Below are 19,732 nucleotides of genomic sequence, written 5' to 3'. Positions count from 1 at the left end.
CTAATGCTTTCCACCAGGTTTGTGTTACTTTGTAATGCAAACCCGACACAAAGTGTTATGCTGGAACTCACTATGCAACCCAAGTCAGGATTTGTGTTGGCTATTTCTCTAAGTAAGGCAAAGTTGCGCTTGGCGCTACTTCCCTGACAGTGTCAAGGGACTTTGCATTAGTGATACATGGGCTTTCCCATGCAACCACCCAAGGGTTTTGATGCAAATCCCTCTCTAGAAATATTCATAGACACGTATTTGCTCCAAAATATTACGCCTCCTCAATGCAGGCATAACCATATAGAAATGTTTAAATTTTTCTTGTTTTTTCTTACTTGGTGTGGGTGTTGCATTGAACAGCATGCATACAAAGCAGGGAAAGTATTAAATGATCCTTTTTTTACTGAAAGAGTCACCTTCCATTAACAAACTATTCCTTACAGAACGCTCACACTCTTGCCCTTTATTGCTGCGTTGTGTTATGTGGATATTTTTGTAAATTTGGAACATAATGTCAAATTTTATTAATTTGTTATTATAGAAATATCCCACAATTTTATTTCCTTTTAGCTTTCTATGACACTTGCATAGGAAATGTTAAGAGGAGGCGGAAGCACCTCCGTAAGTCCTTTTTGTCTCAATTGTTACCTCACTTTATGGTAAAGGAATTAGATTCTCAACCTCTGCTTATGGGTCCTGCTTAAAGTGGGTGCAACTTGTAGAGATACAGAGACCGGGGGCGTAGCCTGTGCAGTAATATTGGGGGACTGTAAGCTTCAGATTTTCCAACAATCACGCTGGCTTGTAAAGTTAAAATAAATTATACAACAAGCATGGTGCAAGAGAGGAGCTTAAGGGGCAGTGGAAGGTGACAGTAAAACAGATTGGTAGGGGTACTAAGTTGGTGAAGATTCAGTATTTTGCAAATTAACCAACATTTTTGAAAACTTTCAAAACAGAGAGAGGATGAGAGTGTGCATGCCTTTTTTCTCTGTGTATGTAAATGATCCTGCTGAAATCCTAAAGATACCTTACCATGCCCCACTGAAAGCACCTCTACCCAACTATGTACCTGAAAATACATTTATTAGGAGGGTGTAACACTCCAAACACCTTCCTGAAGTTATGCTCCAGATATTTTAAGGTGTGGGCAAATGGGTTCCCTGGGAATGAGAATGCTCTCTTTCTCCATCTCACCACTGTTGGTTTCCATATCTCAAACTCTATCCTTCTCACTTTCTACTCCTCTTACTCTGACTCTCTCTCTCTCTCTTCCAAAGGATTTTTGAGGCCCTTGTAAAGATATATTTCACATATGTTTGTATGACCCCATTTCCAAAAGATTGTTTGGCATCATGTGGGATTGAATTGGTATAAAAAGTACAATAAAATAAATGTTGTTCAAAAACCTTTAAGAGAACACTCTATAGATACACATAATTATTAATGAAGGGGCTTAGGTGGCCATCCAATAATCTAAAAATTCCCCAAGACTCACAGAACCCACAATATAGCCTTAAGCTGTCCATCAAACTAGTGGGAAAGTAATAAGGCTATCTGGAAATGTTCCAGCCTTTGGGTATCTTATCCTTACTATATACTTGTTAATCAGTGACCTCCAATACGTTCATAACACCAAGATGTTCTATCACTAAGGCCATGAAAACTGCACCTTTCTGCTTGAGGTGATACTCCAATTGTGTTCGTCATTTGTTTCAGTTTTTGAGGTTATTACTTGAGGTAGATATGGCTTTAGGCAATACAGACCAGGCTGCATGTTTTGCGTTTATGAGGCAAGAGTGTGTAAATCCTACATGCCTCTCTGACTACAGATCGGTTTAGTGTGGAGATCTTGTGCCTCAATTCGAGGAACGATATCTCATAATATGGCCTTTTAATGAAAGACTGGGAAATGATGTGAACCCTTAACACATCAAGACTGTCAAGCCTACTGGAGTGAATTCCCTGGTGGGGTAATACAACCCAGCTGCTTCCCTGTAGCCCCATGCTAAATAGGGGTGGTTTCTCAATAGGGGCGCACGGGTGTTGAGCCATGCTTGCATGCCATTGTGAACCATTACACCTCATACATTATCCCAAGTACATTACTGTTCTCCTTAATGGGGTGGGGGCACCACAGAGCTGTATCTCAATGCAGACAAGAGCTATACTGCTGGGAGGTGTGGTTTATTGCAGTCACCAGCTGGGGCTGTGTATCTGAACTGCACATGTCAAATTCACTGGTATTTTGCTTGTGGCCAGCCTGACATATGCAGTTCAGGCTTTCCCAATCATCGCTGTCAGGGAGGTGGGGAAGCAGAGACATAGCCCATTGGTCTCAGATGGAATGCTGTGTTCTCCTGTGCCGGCCAAAACTTGCATTGCTCTTATGCTGCTTACTATTGCAAACAGCATGAGAGAAGTGCTTTCCTTGGCTGAGGTGTGTGATGCTTAGTTTCCCCATGCCTGGCATCCACAGCTCTTCAGTTCAGCAGACAGCACAGTGGATTTTAAAGAGTCAGAATGTGGGTGAGCAAAGAAGATTGACCGATGAGGTAAGGTGATTATTTTTTATTATATTACACCTTGTGTGATGTAAAAAATTGGTTCAGAATTAATGGTAAACTAATCTTTGGCCTCTATGCAGAGTGCAATAGCAATGATCATGTATACTAGTCATAATTGTGATTCTGTGCAATTGTGTGTGAGAAGGAAGAACCCAGTTGTCAAAATATTGACAAGGCTAAAGTAAAAGAGAATGCCGTGTTTGCAGGTGAGTGGGTGAGTTGTGTTTTGGGGTGGTGCAGTGAAGGGGATGTGAGGAACTGCATTTAGGGGAGAGCGAAAAGAGGGTGCTAAAGAGGAAAGATGAGGTGTAAAATATGCAAATGGTCGAGACGGGGATGGAAACAGGGTGGACATCACTAAAAGAGTGAACATAACAGGAATGATTGAGACACTCTGAAGACCACAACTCCTTCCACAGGCCTCAGCAAAGTTTCATTTAATTCCCACTCTAACAATTTCACAATTGAAACATTTTCAATATTAGTTGTTTACAAAAAAATTGTGTTGTTACTCATTTATCTTGAACAGCTAGGATCTATTGGCAGACAGTAGTCCTTACTAGTTTCAGGTTCCTTTCAATTGTTGGATACAATAAAAGAAAGCTGAGAGAGGAACCAAGATACCGGTTGGGGGGCCCAGTATGGGACTCACCACAATGTAGTTTATGTATTCAAGCCATACCGTGATGACGCAGAAAAAGAGGGTCCTACATATATTCATACATATTGCATAATCAAACTAATAATATAGAGTGATGTTAGTAAAAGAAATAATATATGAGGGAAAATGTGCCCTCGGGGTAGTTCGCCATCATTATAAACGAGCTTTATTAATCATGAAGTATTAAAAATGTATTAATCCGTCATAATCGCAAATGTATGCCATGATTTCTTGTTTGAAAACTGTTTTGCTTAGCTTAAATTTAGTACAGGCTTTGGCCTAGTTGCTTGGTTTCAAATTCTAACTGCGTGATTCTTTTTTTCCTTGAATTAATGAAATATATTCTTGCTTGAAGTTGTATTTTTTCCAGTAGAAACTGGCTGGTACACTTATCTCCAAGGTTTCGTGCTAGGCCGGTTACATCCCCTTTGATACAAGGTCAGTCTCTGCAGGTGCGGACAATGAAGGTACAGATAGTAAAATAATTGGCAAACCATGATACAATTTGTGTTCCAAGGCGCCAAGGACAGTGTATGCATAAATGGGCGCTAGTAAAAGACAATTTTGATTGGACAATTTGAAGCCAACTTATGAACCCTCAAATGGAAGACCCTACAGAATTTGGCTTGCCCTTAACTTTGCCCCTTTGAAATTTGCCCCATGCTGATCAACCGGTACCTGAAGGACGAAGACTTTTCTTGAATGCTGATTGTATTTGGTAAATATGAAAGGATAAATGTATTATGCATTGTGTTTTTTTTCCTTTTAGGTACCAACTGCTATTTTGATAGGATCCTAGCTAGAACTTTTCCAAATTTGTGTTGACTAAATTCGTTTTGCATGAAGTCCTACATGCCAATGCTAATTAGAGGTTAGTCGAGGTTTTCATTCAATGTACCATGAAGAATTGAAATCTTGTTATGCTGACCGAATGTATGCAATTAGTCAAATACAGTTAGTCACATTGGTGATTTGCATTGCTATAACAGAGTGTATCATTATTCAGATTTTACGTAGATTGCGTTTCTTCCGCCGTTATGGACAGCTAGTAATGTTCATATACATATATCAATTGGTTTTGAGACACATATATATCGTGCTAGCTTTGTTAATATAGGGAAATAAATTCACTAACTTTTAATAAACTGGTGTGGTTATTCATGACTGAAAGGTCATGGTGCACCGAAACACCAACTGTTATTGATTTTCGATGTATTATATTGGTCTATTAATTGAGTACTGATTACCGATTACAACAGTTGTTGATTATTGATCTGAGTGACTCGACTATTGAGGATGAGGAGAGCCCGACTCGGTTAAAAGATTCACCGACCTCCAACGTGTCCAGGTATAGGTAATTTATAAGGGCTGGACGCGTTATCAGTAGATGGTAGCAGAGATTGATGGTTTAGCCCTTTGGGACCCCATCCGAACAATAGACAGAGTCAGGTTAGAATTTTCTTTGATAAAACAAGTTGGAGAGATGATGATGCCCTAAGTCCCCGATGACTTTCCCGGGATCTCGGAGCTTGCGAATGAGGAACATGCAGGTATGAGAACGGTCTCAGCGTTTCTAGTGACGGTATGAGTGAAGTTAGGGTTTCGCGCTTGCACAGCTTATCGCCGCAGATTAATTGAGAAGTTTGTGAGGATTTTAAGGGGGGTTAAAAGATATTAGAGGAGTGTTACTCCAAAGGTGTGAGAGTAGGGAAGTCGTCGAACTTCACATGTGTGTGGCGCTTTGAGCAGAAAAATTGTCCACGTGGTTGTTGATGTTGAGACGGGCCCTGCGAGGTCAAGAGACTCCGGAGTATGTTGAAAAGTGTATGTGACACTTGTTTGATGTTGTGATCTGGTCGGTTTAATAGGTTGATCGGGCGTGGTCAACAAGTCGGTATGAATGTTGCAGAGTGAAAGAAAACTTCGACTTTGAGATTTGACGAATTCTAAAGTGCACTAGAATAGTTCATTGATCAGTTGAGAGTAAAGTTTGCGGGTCAAATTTTGCTTGCGAAAGTGGGAAACCGAGAAAGATGGAATAACTGCCGAGGCTAGTGAAAAATCCCTAAGGTTTCTGAAGCGGTTGTGTTACCCTTCCTGTAGTAAACCGACAGATCTGTTTTATTCTTTTGGTTAAGTGCTTGCGTTATATTGCAGAAATTAGTTTATGAGTGAAGCTGAATGAAAAGAGGACAAGCCGCAGGACTTTGTCAGCCGCAGTGTGTGAGTGTGACGTCACTAGGAGCCGTGCTGGGATAGGTCGGTTGGTGAGAAGGGTCGCGCACGGATTGGACGCAGTCCGTGAAGCGCAATTGGAAGGGGAAAGGCAAGCGAAGAGTATTCCGGGAATTAAAGTCACTTATTGATTACATATTGTCAGAAAAACAAAAGACGGAAGGATGAAATTTTTCAAAGCATTTAAGAGTGCCATGAGGGGAGATGTTTATATTAAAGCAAATGTAGGAGAAGAAACACCGCCTGAGGGTACACCAGCTTACATCGTCATTGAAGAAAAGGGTGTAGCGCCGTGTCTTTGGCTAAAGCAATGGTGCAAATTAACAGAACAACATGGAAGTGTAGCGTTCCCTATCCACGGGTCGTTTAACCTAAGGGTTTTAGAAAATCTGAGGTTTGCGCTATACGACATGAAAGTACCCCCAAGGCCAGCACAGTTTGAGGCATTGGCAATTTGGGAGCTAATAGCTAGAAATCAACAACAAAAGAAATTTGAGACAAGAATAAGGAAAGTAGAAAAGACCCTAGCGGATGCTAGATGGGACAGCACACAAAAGGTTTGGAGATCAGACGTATTGCAGGGAATTAAATTGTTTCCAGCGATTGCCGAGGAAGAGGAGACGGAAGGAAGGAAAGCCACCCGTAAGACAAACAGGAGTCAGTCCAGGGAAGGAGAGAGCAATAGAAACTCGAAAAGGGGAGACGAGTCAGATGATGAGGAGTTCATTATACAATTACTGAATGATCGCCCACCACCATATGTGGAAAGCGAAAAAGGCTCAAGCATTAGTACTGCCCCTCCAGAACCAATACAGGGTAATGTGACGCCAAATTTGAGAAGATCTCAGAGGCCGAGCAGTTCTGACATGCCTTTCTCACCACGAATACCACGGGTTCAGAGGATGTACCCAGACGTGCCAACATTGAAACCTGCTGATAACTATCAGCCACAGGTTCAAAGGCACTGTTGTGATGAGCATAACATGGGAATGACTTCCGATTCAATGGTGCAGGGAGGACAAAACTATCAGAGACCGACATTGATTCAAGCTGAATCAACACAGTTCTCGATGCCCCAAAAGCAGACACAAGAAGTGCGAGTAATAGAAAGCCAGTTAGGTATGCCAGCAATGATGAACCACAATGTGGGGATTAACATGCCACAGAATTCGGGGAACAGACAGAATCCAGATGCAATATCTCTACCTATCACTGTAGGTCCACCAGTACCACTGTACATACAGGCAAATTCAAGCACCAGCGACCAAGGTTTAGTGATACAGAATGGGACAGGGAGAAGATGCATAGAAACCACTCCAGAGACAACTCCGATAGCGGCACTGCCAAATGGATCTGGGTCCTTGTCGGAGTTTAGTCCAATTCCAATTTGTGCTCCGTCAACCGTGGTAAGGTCACATCCACCACTATTAGTACCGTTAACCTCACAGACTGAAGCATTACAGAAACCGTCGATGGCAGTTGATGTAACTGCTACATTGATGGGACTAAACGCGCAACAGTTGACACAATGGTTCAACAGCCTGAACTCCCCACAGAGTACATCAAGCGGGAAGGGAGAAGAATACCTGAATAAAATAAGGTTGGGGATGGAGGCAGATGAACTGGTAGAAGGAACAATGGGTTTGAACAGATTAGAATCATACACAGAGGAAGAACTAAGATACATGTGCCCTAGGATTACAAAAGAAGTGAGCAACATACATAAGAAGTTACAAGAAATTGCAGACAGAAACAAGATCGATATAGGTAAGACCAAACACCTGAGCAGAAGTTACAGGTTAGACTTCGAGACAAAAGATTTTGAACACATGAGATCCGCAGGGATGAAAACACACCTTAAAGAGATACTGCAGAGTGCACAGGTTTGGAGATGTTTAGACAAGTGGGAAAGCAGGTGGGTCAAGAAAAAGGATAAAAAGAAGGAAAACACTTCAGAACGAAGTGAGAAAAAACAACAGAATGACGATCTGATAACCATGTTACCAATGAGAGAGACAGCAGGGGGAAAACTTGTGCATGTACCATGGCACAGGTGCGATATTCAATCCTTTACGGATGACTTTCCCAAATTGAGAGAGAAGCCGATAGAGTGGTATCAACAAACGGATAGATTTGTGAAACTCGCGAAGTGTCTCTGGGAAGACCTGAATACCTTATTTGAAATTGTGGTTCCGGCTGATTTGTGGGAAGATTGTAAAAGGGCTGTAGGTTGGCCGACGAGTGAACCAGAGAGAGATAGGGACACAGGTGCGCCATCACCTATGGTAATGAGTTTGTACCACAAGGTGATCGAGCACTTGAAAACCAAGGTTGCGTCGAAAAATGTGGATTGGCAAAGGATTGACAGGACCGCTCAAGAGGTTAAAGAATCTATACACGCGTATTATGAGAGGTTGTTGAAAGCGTTTAAAAATTACAGTGGCACGGAAACGATTGAACCAAAAGACATGCTCCATTTTGTGTTCAGGTTTGTGGAAGGGCTGAGACCCGAAATTAGCCAGATGATTAAATCGCATTTGATTTGTTGGCAGTCAAAGTCGATCGATGAAGTGTTGAATTATGCAAAATACTGCAGTGATGAGATTGAGACAAAGCAGAAAAGATTGAAGGAAAAGGTGATGGTGATGCAGCTCAGAGCAGCTCAGACAGGTTTACAAGGTTTGCAAGGGTTTCAACAACAGATGCCGCAGCAGCAGCAACAGGGAAATGTTATGTTTCAGCCACAGATGAGAGGCAGAGGTCGAGGAGGTTTTGTCAATAATGGTCCAGATTTGAATACCGTTATGATTCCAAATGGTATACAGGCAATGAAGAAGGTGATGCCATGTCACACGTGCGGAATTGTCGGGCATTGGAAACGGGAGTGCCCAATGATGGTGCAGGAAGGTGTAGGTCAGCAAAACAATGATGTCAATGCATTTCAGACTATGAGAGGACCGAAACTGAGAGGTCCGAATCCAAATTTTCAAAACAATATGAACCAGATGCAGGGTCTACAACCCATGCAACCGCAACAGGTGCAAATGCCTTGTGTGCAAATGACACAATTGCAGCCAATGCAACAGCAGTTTCCTATGGTACCTAATCAGCAAATGCAAATACCCTTAGCACCAATGAATCAGCAGCAAGCAATGCTTCCTCAACAGGTCACGGGTCAAGGAATGAATCAAAATGACACAGTACATCAGTTCCCGTTACACAGTGAGAATGGAATAAACGATGCATGGGAGAGTGAAAGTTCAGATGAGGAGGGAAATTGTGTGCTTGCAGCATCCTTGGAAGTTGATCAAAAGGGCCCGTATGTGGAGGGAAGAGTTATGGGCCATCGTGTTTCATTCTTGGTTGACACAGGAGCTACACGTTCCACTGTTAGGAGCATTGAAGTACCAAATCTGCCACTTTCAGGGAGAACAGTTCAAGTAGTGGGAGTAGCAAACAGGTACCTGACGAACCCAATCACAGATCCAGTACAAGTCAGAATTGGTAACTATCAAGGGTCACATAATTTTGTGGTATGTGACTCAAGCCCGATATCACTGTTAGGGAGAGACCTATTGTGCAAATTGGGATGTTCGATTATGTGTTCGAACGATGGAATTAGAATTCAGACGAGCAGTGATGGGGAAGAAGAGGACAGTGTAGAAGGGGATGAGATGGAAACTGTCGATGAAGAATATCCTCTGATTACCCTTTTTCCGATTGTCACTGAAGCAGATATTCCAGCTGAATTACGGGAAACAGTCGGAAAAGAAGTGTGGGATATGACAGGAAAAGAGGTGGGATTGGTGAAAGGAGTGGAACCAGTGAAAGTGACCGTAAAACCCAATGTAACCTTTCCCCAGACCCCACAATACCATATGGCACAAGACACCCTCATGAAAGTCGCCCAACTCATTGACGAGTTTGTAAAACAGGGAGTACTGAAAGAAGTGTTAAGCAGTCCATGTAATTCACCAATCATGGGACTAATAAAGCCAAGTGGAAAGGTCCGAATTGTACAGGACTTGAGGAAAATAAATGACATCATAATTAAATGCTGCCCTGTAGTACCAAATCCAGCTGTGATAATGTTTCAAGTCCCTTGCGATGCCGAGTGGTTCTCAGTCATCGACTTGTCACAAGCATTCTTTTCGGTGCCTCTTCATGAGGACAGCCAATTTCTCTTTTGTTTCAAATTCTTAGACAGAGTTTACAGTTGGTGTCGAATTCCTCAAGGGTTTTCGGAGTCACCGTCAATTTTCAATCAGATTCTAAAGAAAGACTTGGAAGCGTCAGAATTGCCATTCGAGTCAACCCTAGTACAGTACATTGATGACTTACTGATTGCATCCAAGACAGAAAGTGACTGCACAGCCGACACCATTGCCCTATTGAACCATTTGGGAAGGAATGGACACAAGGTGTCTCCTTCAAAATTGCAGTTCTGTCAGAAGAAAGTGAAATATTTGGGTCATCAAATAGAGAAAGGGTCACGGAGAATAATGAAAGAAAGAATAACAAGTGTACTTCAAATGAGTCCCCCAAAGACGAGGAGGGAGTTGAGGAAGTTTTTGGGAATGGTGAGTTATTGTCGCCAATGGATTCCCAACTTCTCAACTCTAGTAAAACCTTTACTGAAACTGACCCAGAAGGATGCATTGGATGAAATTGAACTGAAAGGAGAGGAGATGGATGCTTTTATTGAATTGAAAGAATGCATGTGCAGGGCTCCAGCTTTAGGTATGCCTGACTACACAAAACCTTTCACATTGTTTTGTCATGAACGTGATGCATGTTCCTTGTCTGTCTTGACCCAAGCCCATGGTGGCGTAAACAGACCAGTAGCATATTTTTCAGCTACTTTGGATCCGGTCGCAGCAGCACTTTCAGGGTGCTTGCGCGCCGTAACCCCAGTTGGTATCAGCCTCACTCAGAGTGAAGGAATAGTGATGGGACACCCTTTAACAGTCATGGTCCCTCACTCAGTCGAGATACTTCTGACATGTTCCCGAACACAGCACATGACTGGTGCTAGACTCACAAGGTACGAAACAATAATTCTGGGATCACCTAATGTGCAGCTGAAAAGGTGCACTACGTTGAATCCAGCAACCTTGTTTCCCAGTGAAAATGCTGAAATTGAGAACGCTGAAGACATCGAGCACGACTGCCTTCAGGTGACTGAATTTTGCACCAAACCAAGGCCTGATATCAAAGATACCAAATTAGAAGAAAATTATCAAATCATTTTTGTTGATGGTTCATGTTTAAGAGATGCACTGGGTGTATTGAAAGCAGGGTACGCTGTATGTACTGTAACAGGTGTTCTGGAAGCCTCTTGGCTTCAAGGGGTTTACTCAGCACAGGTAGCAGAATTGGTAGCCATTACTAGAGCTTTCCAACTTTCTGCACTAATGAAAGTTACCATTTACACTGACAGCCAATACTGGTTTGGAATAGTGCATGATTTTGGACAATTGTGGTCACAGAGAGGCTTCATGACCTCTTCAGGATCACCAGTGAAAAATGGTGAAAGAATAAGAGAATTGTTACATGCCATTCAGTTACCAGGGGAAGTAGCAGTGGTGAAATGCAGTGCACACTCGAAGGGACAAGACTATGTTTCCCTAGGAAATGGATATGCGGATCAAGTCGCAAGGTTTTGCGCATTGAACTGTATATTGCTCAGGGATGAATGGAATTTGATAAGTGAACCAGAACTTGAACAAAGCGAAATATTTGCTCTAAAAGTTATAGATACAATGGACGAATTGAAATCCCTACAGAATGGTGTCAGTGAGGATGAAAAACTCTCGTGGACTAAATCACAATGTGTAAAGAGACTAGATGAATTATGGGTTTCAAGTGAAGGGAAATTTGTTCTTCCAAATAGCCTTTTGACACAGATAGCCAGATTTTACCATGGACAAGCTCATCTTGGGAGGGATGCCATGATTAGGTTATTTAAAACTGATTTGTTTAACCCCAAATTCCGTCAAGTTGCTGAAGCAGTTTGCCACCGCTGCGTCATTTGCCAACAGATGAACGCAGGGAAGGGAACAGTAGTAAATTTGAGCCACATTGGAAGAGCAGGGGGTCCATTCAGCAGGATGCAAATGGACTTCATTGAGATGCCTGTGCATGGAGGCTTGAAGTATGTGTTGGTGATTGTGTGCATTTTTAGTCACTGGATTGAAGCATACCCTACACACAGAAACGACAGTCTCACAGTTGCAAAACTACTCTTGAGAGAGTTAATACCACGTTTCGGATTCCCGATCTCTTTAGAATCAGATAGGGGAAGTCACTTCAATAATGAAGTAATAAAATTGCTTTGTGCAGCACTGAACATTGAGCAAAAGCTGCATTGTAGCTACCGCCCTGAAGCATCAGGTCTAGTGGAGCAAATGAATGGCACATTGAAATCGAGAATGGCGAAAATATGTGCATCGACAAATTTGAAATGGCCTGACGCATTGCCTTTGGTACTAATGTCAATGAGAAACACCCCTGACAGAAAGACTGGATTGTCCCCACACGAGATTCTCATGGGCAGAGCTATGAGACTTCCAGCAGTTCCTGCAAATGCGCTTTTGAATATTACAGATGATATGGTGTTAGACTACTGCAAAGGTCTAGCTGATGTGGTTCGATCTTTCTCTCACCAGGTGGAGGCAACCACCTTGCCACCGATCCAAGGTCCAGGACACACCCTGAAAGCAGGTGACTGGGTCGTGATAAAGAAGCACGTGAGGAAGTCGTGTTTGGAACCCGTTGGAAAGGACCTTTCCAAGTGATTTTGACGACTACCACCGCTGTGAAGTGTGCGGGAGTTCCCAACTGGATTCACGCCAGTCACACAAAGAGGGTGTTGTGTCCCACAGATGAGGAAGTTGAAGCGCTGAAACTGCCAGTACCTGATAACAAAGTGCCGAGCGCTGAGGCAGAGCAAAACAGAACTAGAAGCGAACAGGCAGAAATAGAGGAGGGAGAAATATTCTCTGAGGACGAAACAACCGATTCACTTGGGGAAGACCAAGGAGGAGCCTCAGACAGCGACGAAGCAGCTGAAGGTAACAAAGAGCCTGAAGCAGCTGAAGGTAACAAAGAGCCTGAAGCAGCTGAAAGTGACAAAGAGCCTGAAGAAAGTAACGGTGACAAAGGGCTCGAAAGAGGTGAAGAAGCAGGAGAGCCTGATCAGAGGAGGCCTTTCCCAGAAGCAGACGGTACAGAAAAAGAAAAGGAAAACCTGATTGACTCCCCAGAAGGAGAGGACAAGGCAGAACAGAACGAAACTGCTCAAACTTCTTCAGAAGAGATCGCAGGCCCATCAAGTGGACCTAGTGCAAAAAGAAGACCAAGTATATCACCAGTGAAACTGAGAACTAGAGAAACGTTGAACGACAGTGAAGGGCCAAGAGTGAAAGAGAAAAGAAAGGAAGTGTCTGTCGTAGTACCAACACCGAGTGAAGAAAAGGACTTGGCCAAAGAGGAAAGTAACAGTGAGAAAGAATCAAAGAGAGATGCAAAACTGAAAAGAAAAAGGATACCGAGCAGGAGGTATTCCGGTCCGGAGTGGGCATACGTAGCCAATAACGATTCGTCAGACGAATTCGTATCCCTCAGCCTTGAGAACGAAGAGGCAGAACTTCATTTTGGAAATAAAAACTTTATGGACTCTGTTGATTGAAACCATTGATCACTTGATTGATTTTCTTTTACTGGCTAAGACATTGCTAACTTGACATTGCTAACCTGATTGACTTTTCAACCGGCTAAGACATTGCTAACTTGATTGACTTTGAAACCGATTTTGAGACAACGCTGCTAACCGATAAGAGACTAAGCTGCTAAAGAAACTGTGTGAACATTGAACTCGTTCAGCTTTGTAAATACCTGCAACTTAGAAGAAAAAAAAAAAAAAAAAAACCTGCAAATACGCTTTGATAAAGTGTCTTCAGCTTTCTGATTCTATACAGATCATGACTAGCTTCACTACACAGGGACGTAAAATGAAGTGTTGTAAATACATGTGTATAGGCTTACTGATCGCATGCGTACTAATAATTGTAGCAATAGTTCTTGGAATGCATGGTAAAGGCGAGGGTGAGACGAATGATGCTTCTACTTCTAAACCTATTATCGTTACTGAACTAACAGCTCTGAAGAGACTCGAGCAAGACGAGAGACACTTGCATGATAAGAAGGAACTTTCATCTAACGTTTTCTATCGCTTACTGAGTGAGTATGTTGAGACCATGGATGCGAAAGATTGTTATGTGTGTACACAAATACCTACCTCAGTAGTGGAGGGGGTAACGTATCACAGCATGCCTCTTACGTATGGAATTACATGTAGTATAGTAGCTTCCAGATTTTATGCTCAAAAAGACATTCATTATTTCTATACTAATTACGATGTTACATTTGCATATGTCCCCATAATAGGGCACCTAAGTAAGATAGCTAGAGATTGGTCTGCCAAATTAATGAGGGAATTTTTCGAACCAATGTCCCCTTTCTACACAGCTCACGCACATAGGGAGAACCTTACATGCTTGCTTTCACCAATAGAAATAGAATTTTTAGACCGCACTGACGACAGAAAGAACGAAATGAAGGAGAAATTAGAGAAGGAGTTGCACGAAAGGACGTCTGTAGATAATTATGCTTTTGCCGCAATAAAGACACAAGGGAAAATAGCCTTAGATACATTGCATGTGGGAAGATTTTGTATACATAGATTTCCATCATATTATGACACAGTTTTTGTGGGAACGAGTGAATGTAAACACACATACGCATTTCAACAAAAAGTGGACGTTCATGCTGAATGGACAAGACCCAGTTATTCCTGGAGTATATTATATTTGTGGACTCAACGCCTATTATCGTCTTCCTAAAGGATGGTATGGGAGGTGTTATTTGGGAATATTGTTCCCAAAGGTTTACCAGTTAGATGACTTAAAGAAATTTCCAAGGCTGTCTGAATCACATCATGTTCAGAAAAGGGAGACAGCTGCTGGCGTGGTAGGAGATATATTTGGAGCTATGATTCCTTCAGTAGGAGTCATATTGAATTCAATCAAAATACGAAAGTTGTCTACTATTGTGGATAACATGTTGACAAAGTTTTCGGGAGCTATAATCCTGATGGATGCTGAACTCGCTGCAGAAAGAGCTATGACTCTTCAAAATCGGCTTGCCTTAGACATTCTTTTAGCAAAGGATGGCGGCGTTTGCAAAATGCTTGGCACGCGTCACTGTTGTACCTATATACCCGACAACAGGGGAAAAATTAGAACAATGCTTACAAATTTAACTAGAGAAAGTGTAGATTTAAAGGAATTGAAAGAACCCGGAGTTTGGGAGAAAATTGGAAAAGGATTTGCTTCTGTGGGAAATTGGCTCAGCAACGTTTGGAACGGATTGTTACTAAAAATAGTAAAGGGAATATTAATAATATTAATTTGTCTATTAGGTTCTTGGGGAATATGGAAAGCTTTCAAAATGTTAAAAGCAAGGAACAAAAGAAAAAGAGAAGAGAAAATAGAGAACAAAATGGTGGAAATTTATAGGGAGAAGTCAAAAGGGACTAAAAGAAAAAGGGAATTGACTGAAGTGCCAAATTACTATACAGAATTTTAATGGAATAAAATTTGTGGGTAGATTTGATGTGATGACATAATTAGTCATCAGAGGAGGGATTGATGACGCAGAAAAAGAGGGTCCTACATATATTCATACATATTGCATAATCAAACTAATAATATAGAGTGATGTTAGTAAAAGAAATAATATACGAGGGAAAATGTGCCCTCGGGGTAGTTCGCCATCATTATAAACGAGCTTTATTAATCATGAAGTATTAAAAATGTATTAATCCGTCATAATCGCAAATGTATGCCATGATTTCTTGTTTGAAAACTGTTTTGCTTAGCTTAAATTTAGTACAGGCTTTGGCCTAGTTGCTTGGTTTCAAATTCTAACTGCGTGATTCTTTTTTTCCTTGAATTAATGAAATATATTCTTGCTTGAAGTTGTATTTTTTCCAGTAGAAACTGGCTGGTACACTTATCTCCAAGGTTTCGTGCTAGGCCGGTTACATCCCCTTTGATACAAGGTCAGTCTCTGCAGGTGCGGACAATGAAGGTACAGATAGTAAAATAATTGGCAAACCATGATACAATTTGTGTTCCAAGGCGCCAAGGACAGTGTATGCATAAATGGGCGCTAGTAAAAGACAATTTTGATTGGACAATTTGAAGCCAACCTATGAACCCTCCAATGGAAGACCCTACAGAATTTGGAATGTTTCTTACTTAAACCCACCGGACAAAGAGAAGTCAGCCATTTTTTCCTCGATGCCAGTTTGAAGCCTGATGCCAGACTCCATTTTGGACGACACCCTGATGCCCTTTTCTCTATCTGAGAGAAAGAGACTTTAAGAATTCTCACCCTAGAGACTTTAACTTTGATTTGCCCCGTCTTGCCCATGCAGTAACTTTGCCCTATTCTCCTTGCCGTTGCAAGGAAGCTTGCCCTTAACTTTGCCCCTTTGAAATTTGCCCCATGCTGATCAACCGGTACCTGAAGGACGAAGACTTTTCTTGAATGCTGATTGTATTTGGTAAATATGAAAGGATAAATGTATTATGCATTGTGTTTTTTTTCCTTTTAGGTACCAACTGCTATTTTGATAGGATCCTAGCTAGAACCTTTCCAAATTTGTGTTGACTAAACTCGTTTTGCATGAAGTCCCACATGCCAATGCTAATTAGAGGTTAGTCGAGGTTTTCATTCAATGTACCATGAAGAATTGAAATCTTGTTATGCTGACCGAATGTATGCAATTAGTCAAATACAGTTAGTCACATTGGTGATTTGCATTGCTATAACAGAGTGTATCATTATTCAGATTTTACGTAGATTGCGTTTCTTCCGCCGTTATGGACAGCTAGTAATGTTCATATACATATATCAATTGGTTTTGAGACACATATATATCGTGCTAGCTTTGTTAATATAGGGAAATAAATTCACTAACTTATAATAAACTGGTGTGGTTATTCATGACTGAAAGGTCATGGTGCGCCGAAACACCAACTGTTATTGATTTCCGATGTATTATATTGATCTATTAATTGAGTACTGATTACCGATTACAACAGTTATTGATTATTGATCTGAGTGACTCGACTATTGAGGATGAGGAGAGCCCGACTCGGTTAAAAGATTCACCGACCTCCAACGTGTCCAGGTACAGGTAATTTATAAGGGCTGGACGTGTTATCAACCGTTAAATACATAGGGCGTAATCCTTTTAGAGACCTCCCTCTCCCCCCCACACACACAAATTTTGTCATACCATTTAAAGCCCTAACTACGAAGTTGCAATGATTCCCCAAAGCATCCGCACCTTAAAGCTCCCATTCAGGCCTGTCTTATCCTATTGAGGCGTCCTGCTCACATTGCCACCTCCTCAAATCAGTTGATAAATGTGAGGAAAGAAGTGTCTGGAATCCATGAAAACGTATGCGTTTTGGCACGCTGCATGTCCAGGGCTGTGTAGTTATTTCTAATTCCAGGGGTAATAATTCCGTGATTGCCATAAATGCATGGAGAGAAGCTGGCAAGACACGTTTATTTTGGCCCCAATATCTGCCCTCAGGGTTTAGAACAAACCAGCGATCAGGCCCCATATGTAGTCCTGCTTCCTAAATACCAAAATCTGATTTACAGTTCTGTAGAACCAGAAACGGTTTAATGAAGAGGCAAAGTGAGCAATTGCCTTGCACCCCCCACCCTCCAAGAGGTCCCCAAGAAAAATGAGCATTCTCTCTATTAGATCTCTTTTTAGTCTAATTATTGCTCTCTTCACCTCTCTCTCTCGTTAGTTTATGGATTTTTGGGGTAACAGCAATACACATTTAAAATGTTTTCGTGACCCTGTCAAAGCTTGACAGATGATTCAGTATTGTTTGGCATCATGCGCCTTTATTTAGCAGTAAATGGATGATACACTGCAAATTTGTTCTATACAGATGCCCCATAATATTCCTTGGGCCCCCAAAATCCTTAAAATGACACATGGAGAACCTCTTTGGATACCAATTGAAAATCAGTAGCCTGAGCATATAAAGCTCTGCCGTCAGATTTAGCTAAACATTCAGTAATAGCCTGGAATCCATGTCTGAAGATATTGCCTAGAACCCAGTGTCTGTGCCTAATGGTCTACCCTCATACCTACATTCCTAAGACAGGTGATACCGATACCACCAAAACATTGCTGTGTAACATAATAAATAAGCAGGCGTATCCACAATTGCCGGCATATTGGATAACTAACATTGTTTTCGGCCTAACATTGAGGGCAGATTAATATTAATGTTTTTCATGTTTGTGAATTACCTGATATTTAACTGATCGGTTATGTTTTTTTTGCCTCTTTTCAGTGAGTGCACAAAAAGCTGAATTGTCGATAGACCCACCGTGGACCACAATGCTTATAAACACACACGTTACCTTCGTGTGCAGTGTTCCTACAGGAGTTGGTAATTCTTACGTATTTTACAAAGACGGAATGTACATAAATGGAGGTCGAATGATAAACATCCATGTGATAAACAGTGCACAAAAAAGTGACAGCGGGGAGTACGCATGCAAAACCACCGGTTCTGAACGCAGTGACCCTGTAAAGCTGGCATTTTCAGACGGTGAGTACTACAGTAAGCCAAAAGCTAATAGTCCTACCTATCTCTTTGCCAATGTTCACTGTTTTCAATTGTGTTTAATATTTTGTGACAACTGGAAGTATCATATCAGTTACCGAAGATAGGACATGATTGGGGCGAATAGAGCTTAGTTCTAGAAAGAACGTGTTAGTGTATGTCTATGGTATGTAGTACTAGTTGCTTATTGAAGCACTTTGTATGTCCCTTAGGCTGCTTCAGCATGGAGGGGCAGTGATAAGGAGGAGTCTGAGGGAGGAGCTTTGTGAACAGAATGAATGCTCAGAACACCAAACTGTTGGAGAGGTAGGGAATTTGTAGCCAATCGTAGATATCGGCTTGGCTGTGAAAGGAAACTAGTTTTGCCATACAGTAACATTTTGAGAAGGACCAATGGATTACTCCTATGTGAGAGGGATTTACCTTTCCAATGAGTTTTTTTCATGTTGTACAGCACCTTGGCTGTTGTTCAGCATGGCTAAAAGGTAGTGGCATGGGGTGGCGTTCAGAGAAAAGAGTGGTATAGAGGAGACTGGCTTAGAGAATAGTAAAGTAGAGTGGCATAGTTGGAGTGGCATGGCGTGGAGTGGTGTGGAGTGGGTGACAGAGGGTAGAGTGGCTTAAGGTAGAGTGGCATAGAGTTACATAGAATAGATTGGTATAGAAAGGATTGTCACAGAGTAGAGTGGCATAGAGTGTAATAGAGAGGAGTAAAGTTTTGTGGAGTACAGTGGAGTGGCGTAGAGTGGAGTCACATAGAGTAGAGTGGTGTGGAGTGGCATAGAGTAGAGTGGCATTGTGTGGAGTGAAGTGGCGTAGACTAGAGTGGAGTGGAATAGTGTTGTGGAGTAGAATGGCATAGAGAGGAGTAGCATTGAGTGGAGTGGGGTAGAGTAGACTGGAATGGCATAAAGCAGGGGCATAGAGTTGAGTGGGGTAGAGTAGTGTGTAGTAGAGTACAGTGGCATGGAGTAGAGTTGCATAGTGTACTGTAGAGTGGCATTGCATGAAATTGAGTGGCATAGAGTAGAGGGATGTAAAGTTGAGGAAACTGAAGGGCATGGAGTGGCGTGGAGTGGCATAAAGTGGAGTGGCGTAGAGTCGAGTGAGATAGAATAGAGTGACATTAAGTGCCACACAAAGATAATTGAGTGGAGTGGCATAGAGGAGAGTGGCATAGAGTTAAGTGGCATGGAGTAGAGTGGAGTGGCATAGTGCAGAGTGAGGTAGGGTGGAGTTGCATAGAGTGGAGTGGTGCAGAGTGATGTACGGTGGAATGGCATTGAGTAGAGTGGCTTAGAGTGGAGTAGCGCAGAGTAGAGTGGCGTACAGTAGTACAGTTGTGAGTGTAAGTAACTAAAACATCAATAGAGATGGCAGATAGGGTGAAAACAATATAAATAAGAAGCTGTATGTCTGTGTTAAATATGGGAAAGCACATTGCACATCCACACATAGTACCAAAACACTTATATAATAAAAAAAATAGTGTGATGCATAAGGATGAGGAAGACCAAAGACTAGGAAGAACACATGTACTTAAATGA

The 19,732-nt window shown here is 41.9% G+C and overlaps 1 protein-coding gene across 1 annotated transcript in view; it reads left to right on the top strand.

The window, feature by feature from the left end:
• The window catches only part of LOC138268285 (Fc receptor-like protein 3), a 494,378-nt gene that overhangs the window by 164,275 nt on the left and 310,371 nt on the right, over positions 1–19,732 (top strand). Inside the window, exon 2 of the mRNA XM_069217783.1 lies at positions 17,910–18,170. Within this exon, the coding sequence (XP_069073884.1) occupies positions 17,910–18,170 (261 nt within the window). The remainder of the gene's footprint in view (positions 1–17,909; positions 18,171–19,732) is intronic.

The sequence above is a fragment of the Pleurodeles waltl genome, chromosome 12 (genome assembly GCF_031143425.1).
Source record: "Pleurodeles waltl isolate 20211129_DDA chromosome 12, aPleWal1.hap1.20221129, whole genome shotgun sequence".
NCBI lineage: Eukaryota > Metazoa > Chordata > Amphibia > Caudata > Salamandridae > Pleurodeles > Pleurodeles waltl.
The sequence above is the reverse complement of the archived record's forward strand: the minus strand, read 5'-3'. Positions and strand labels throughout refer to the sequence as shown.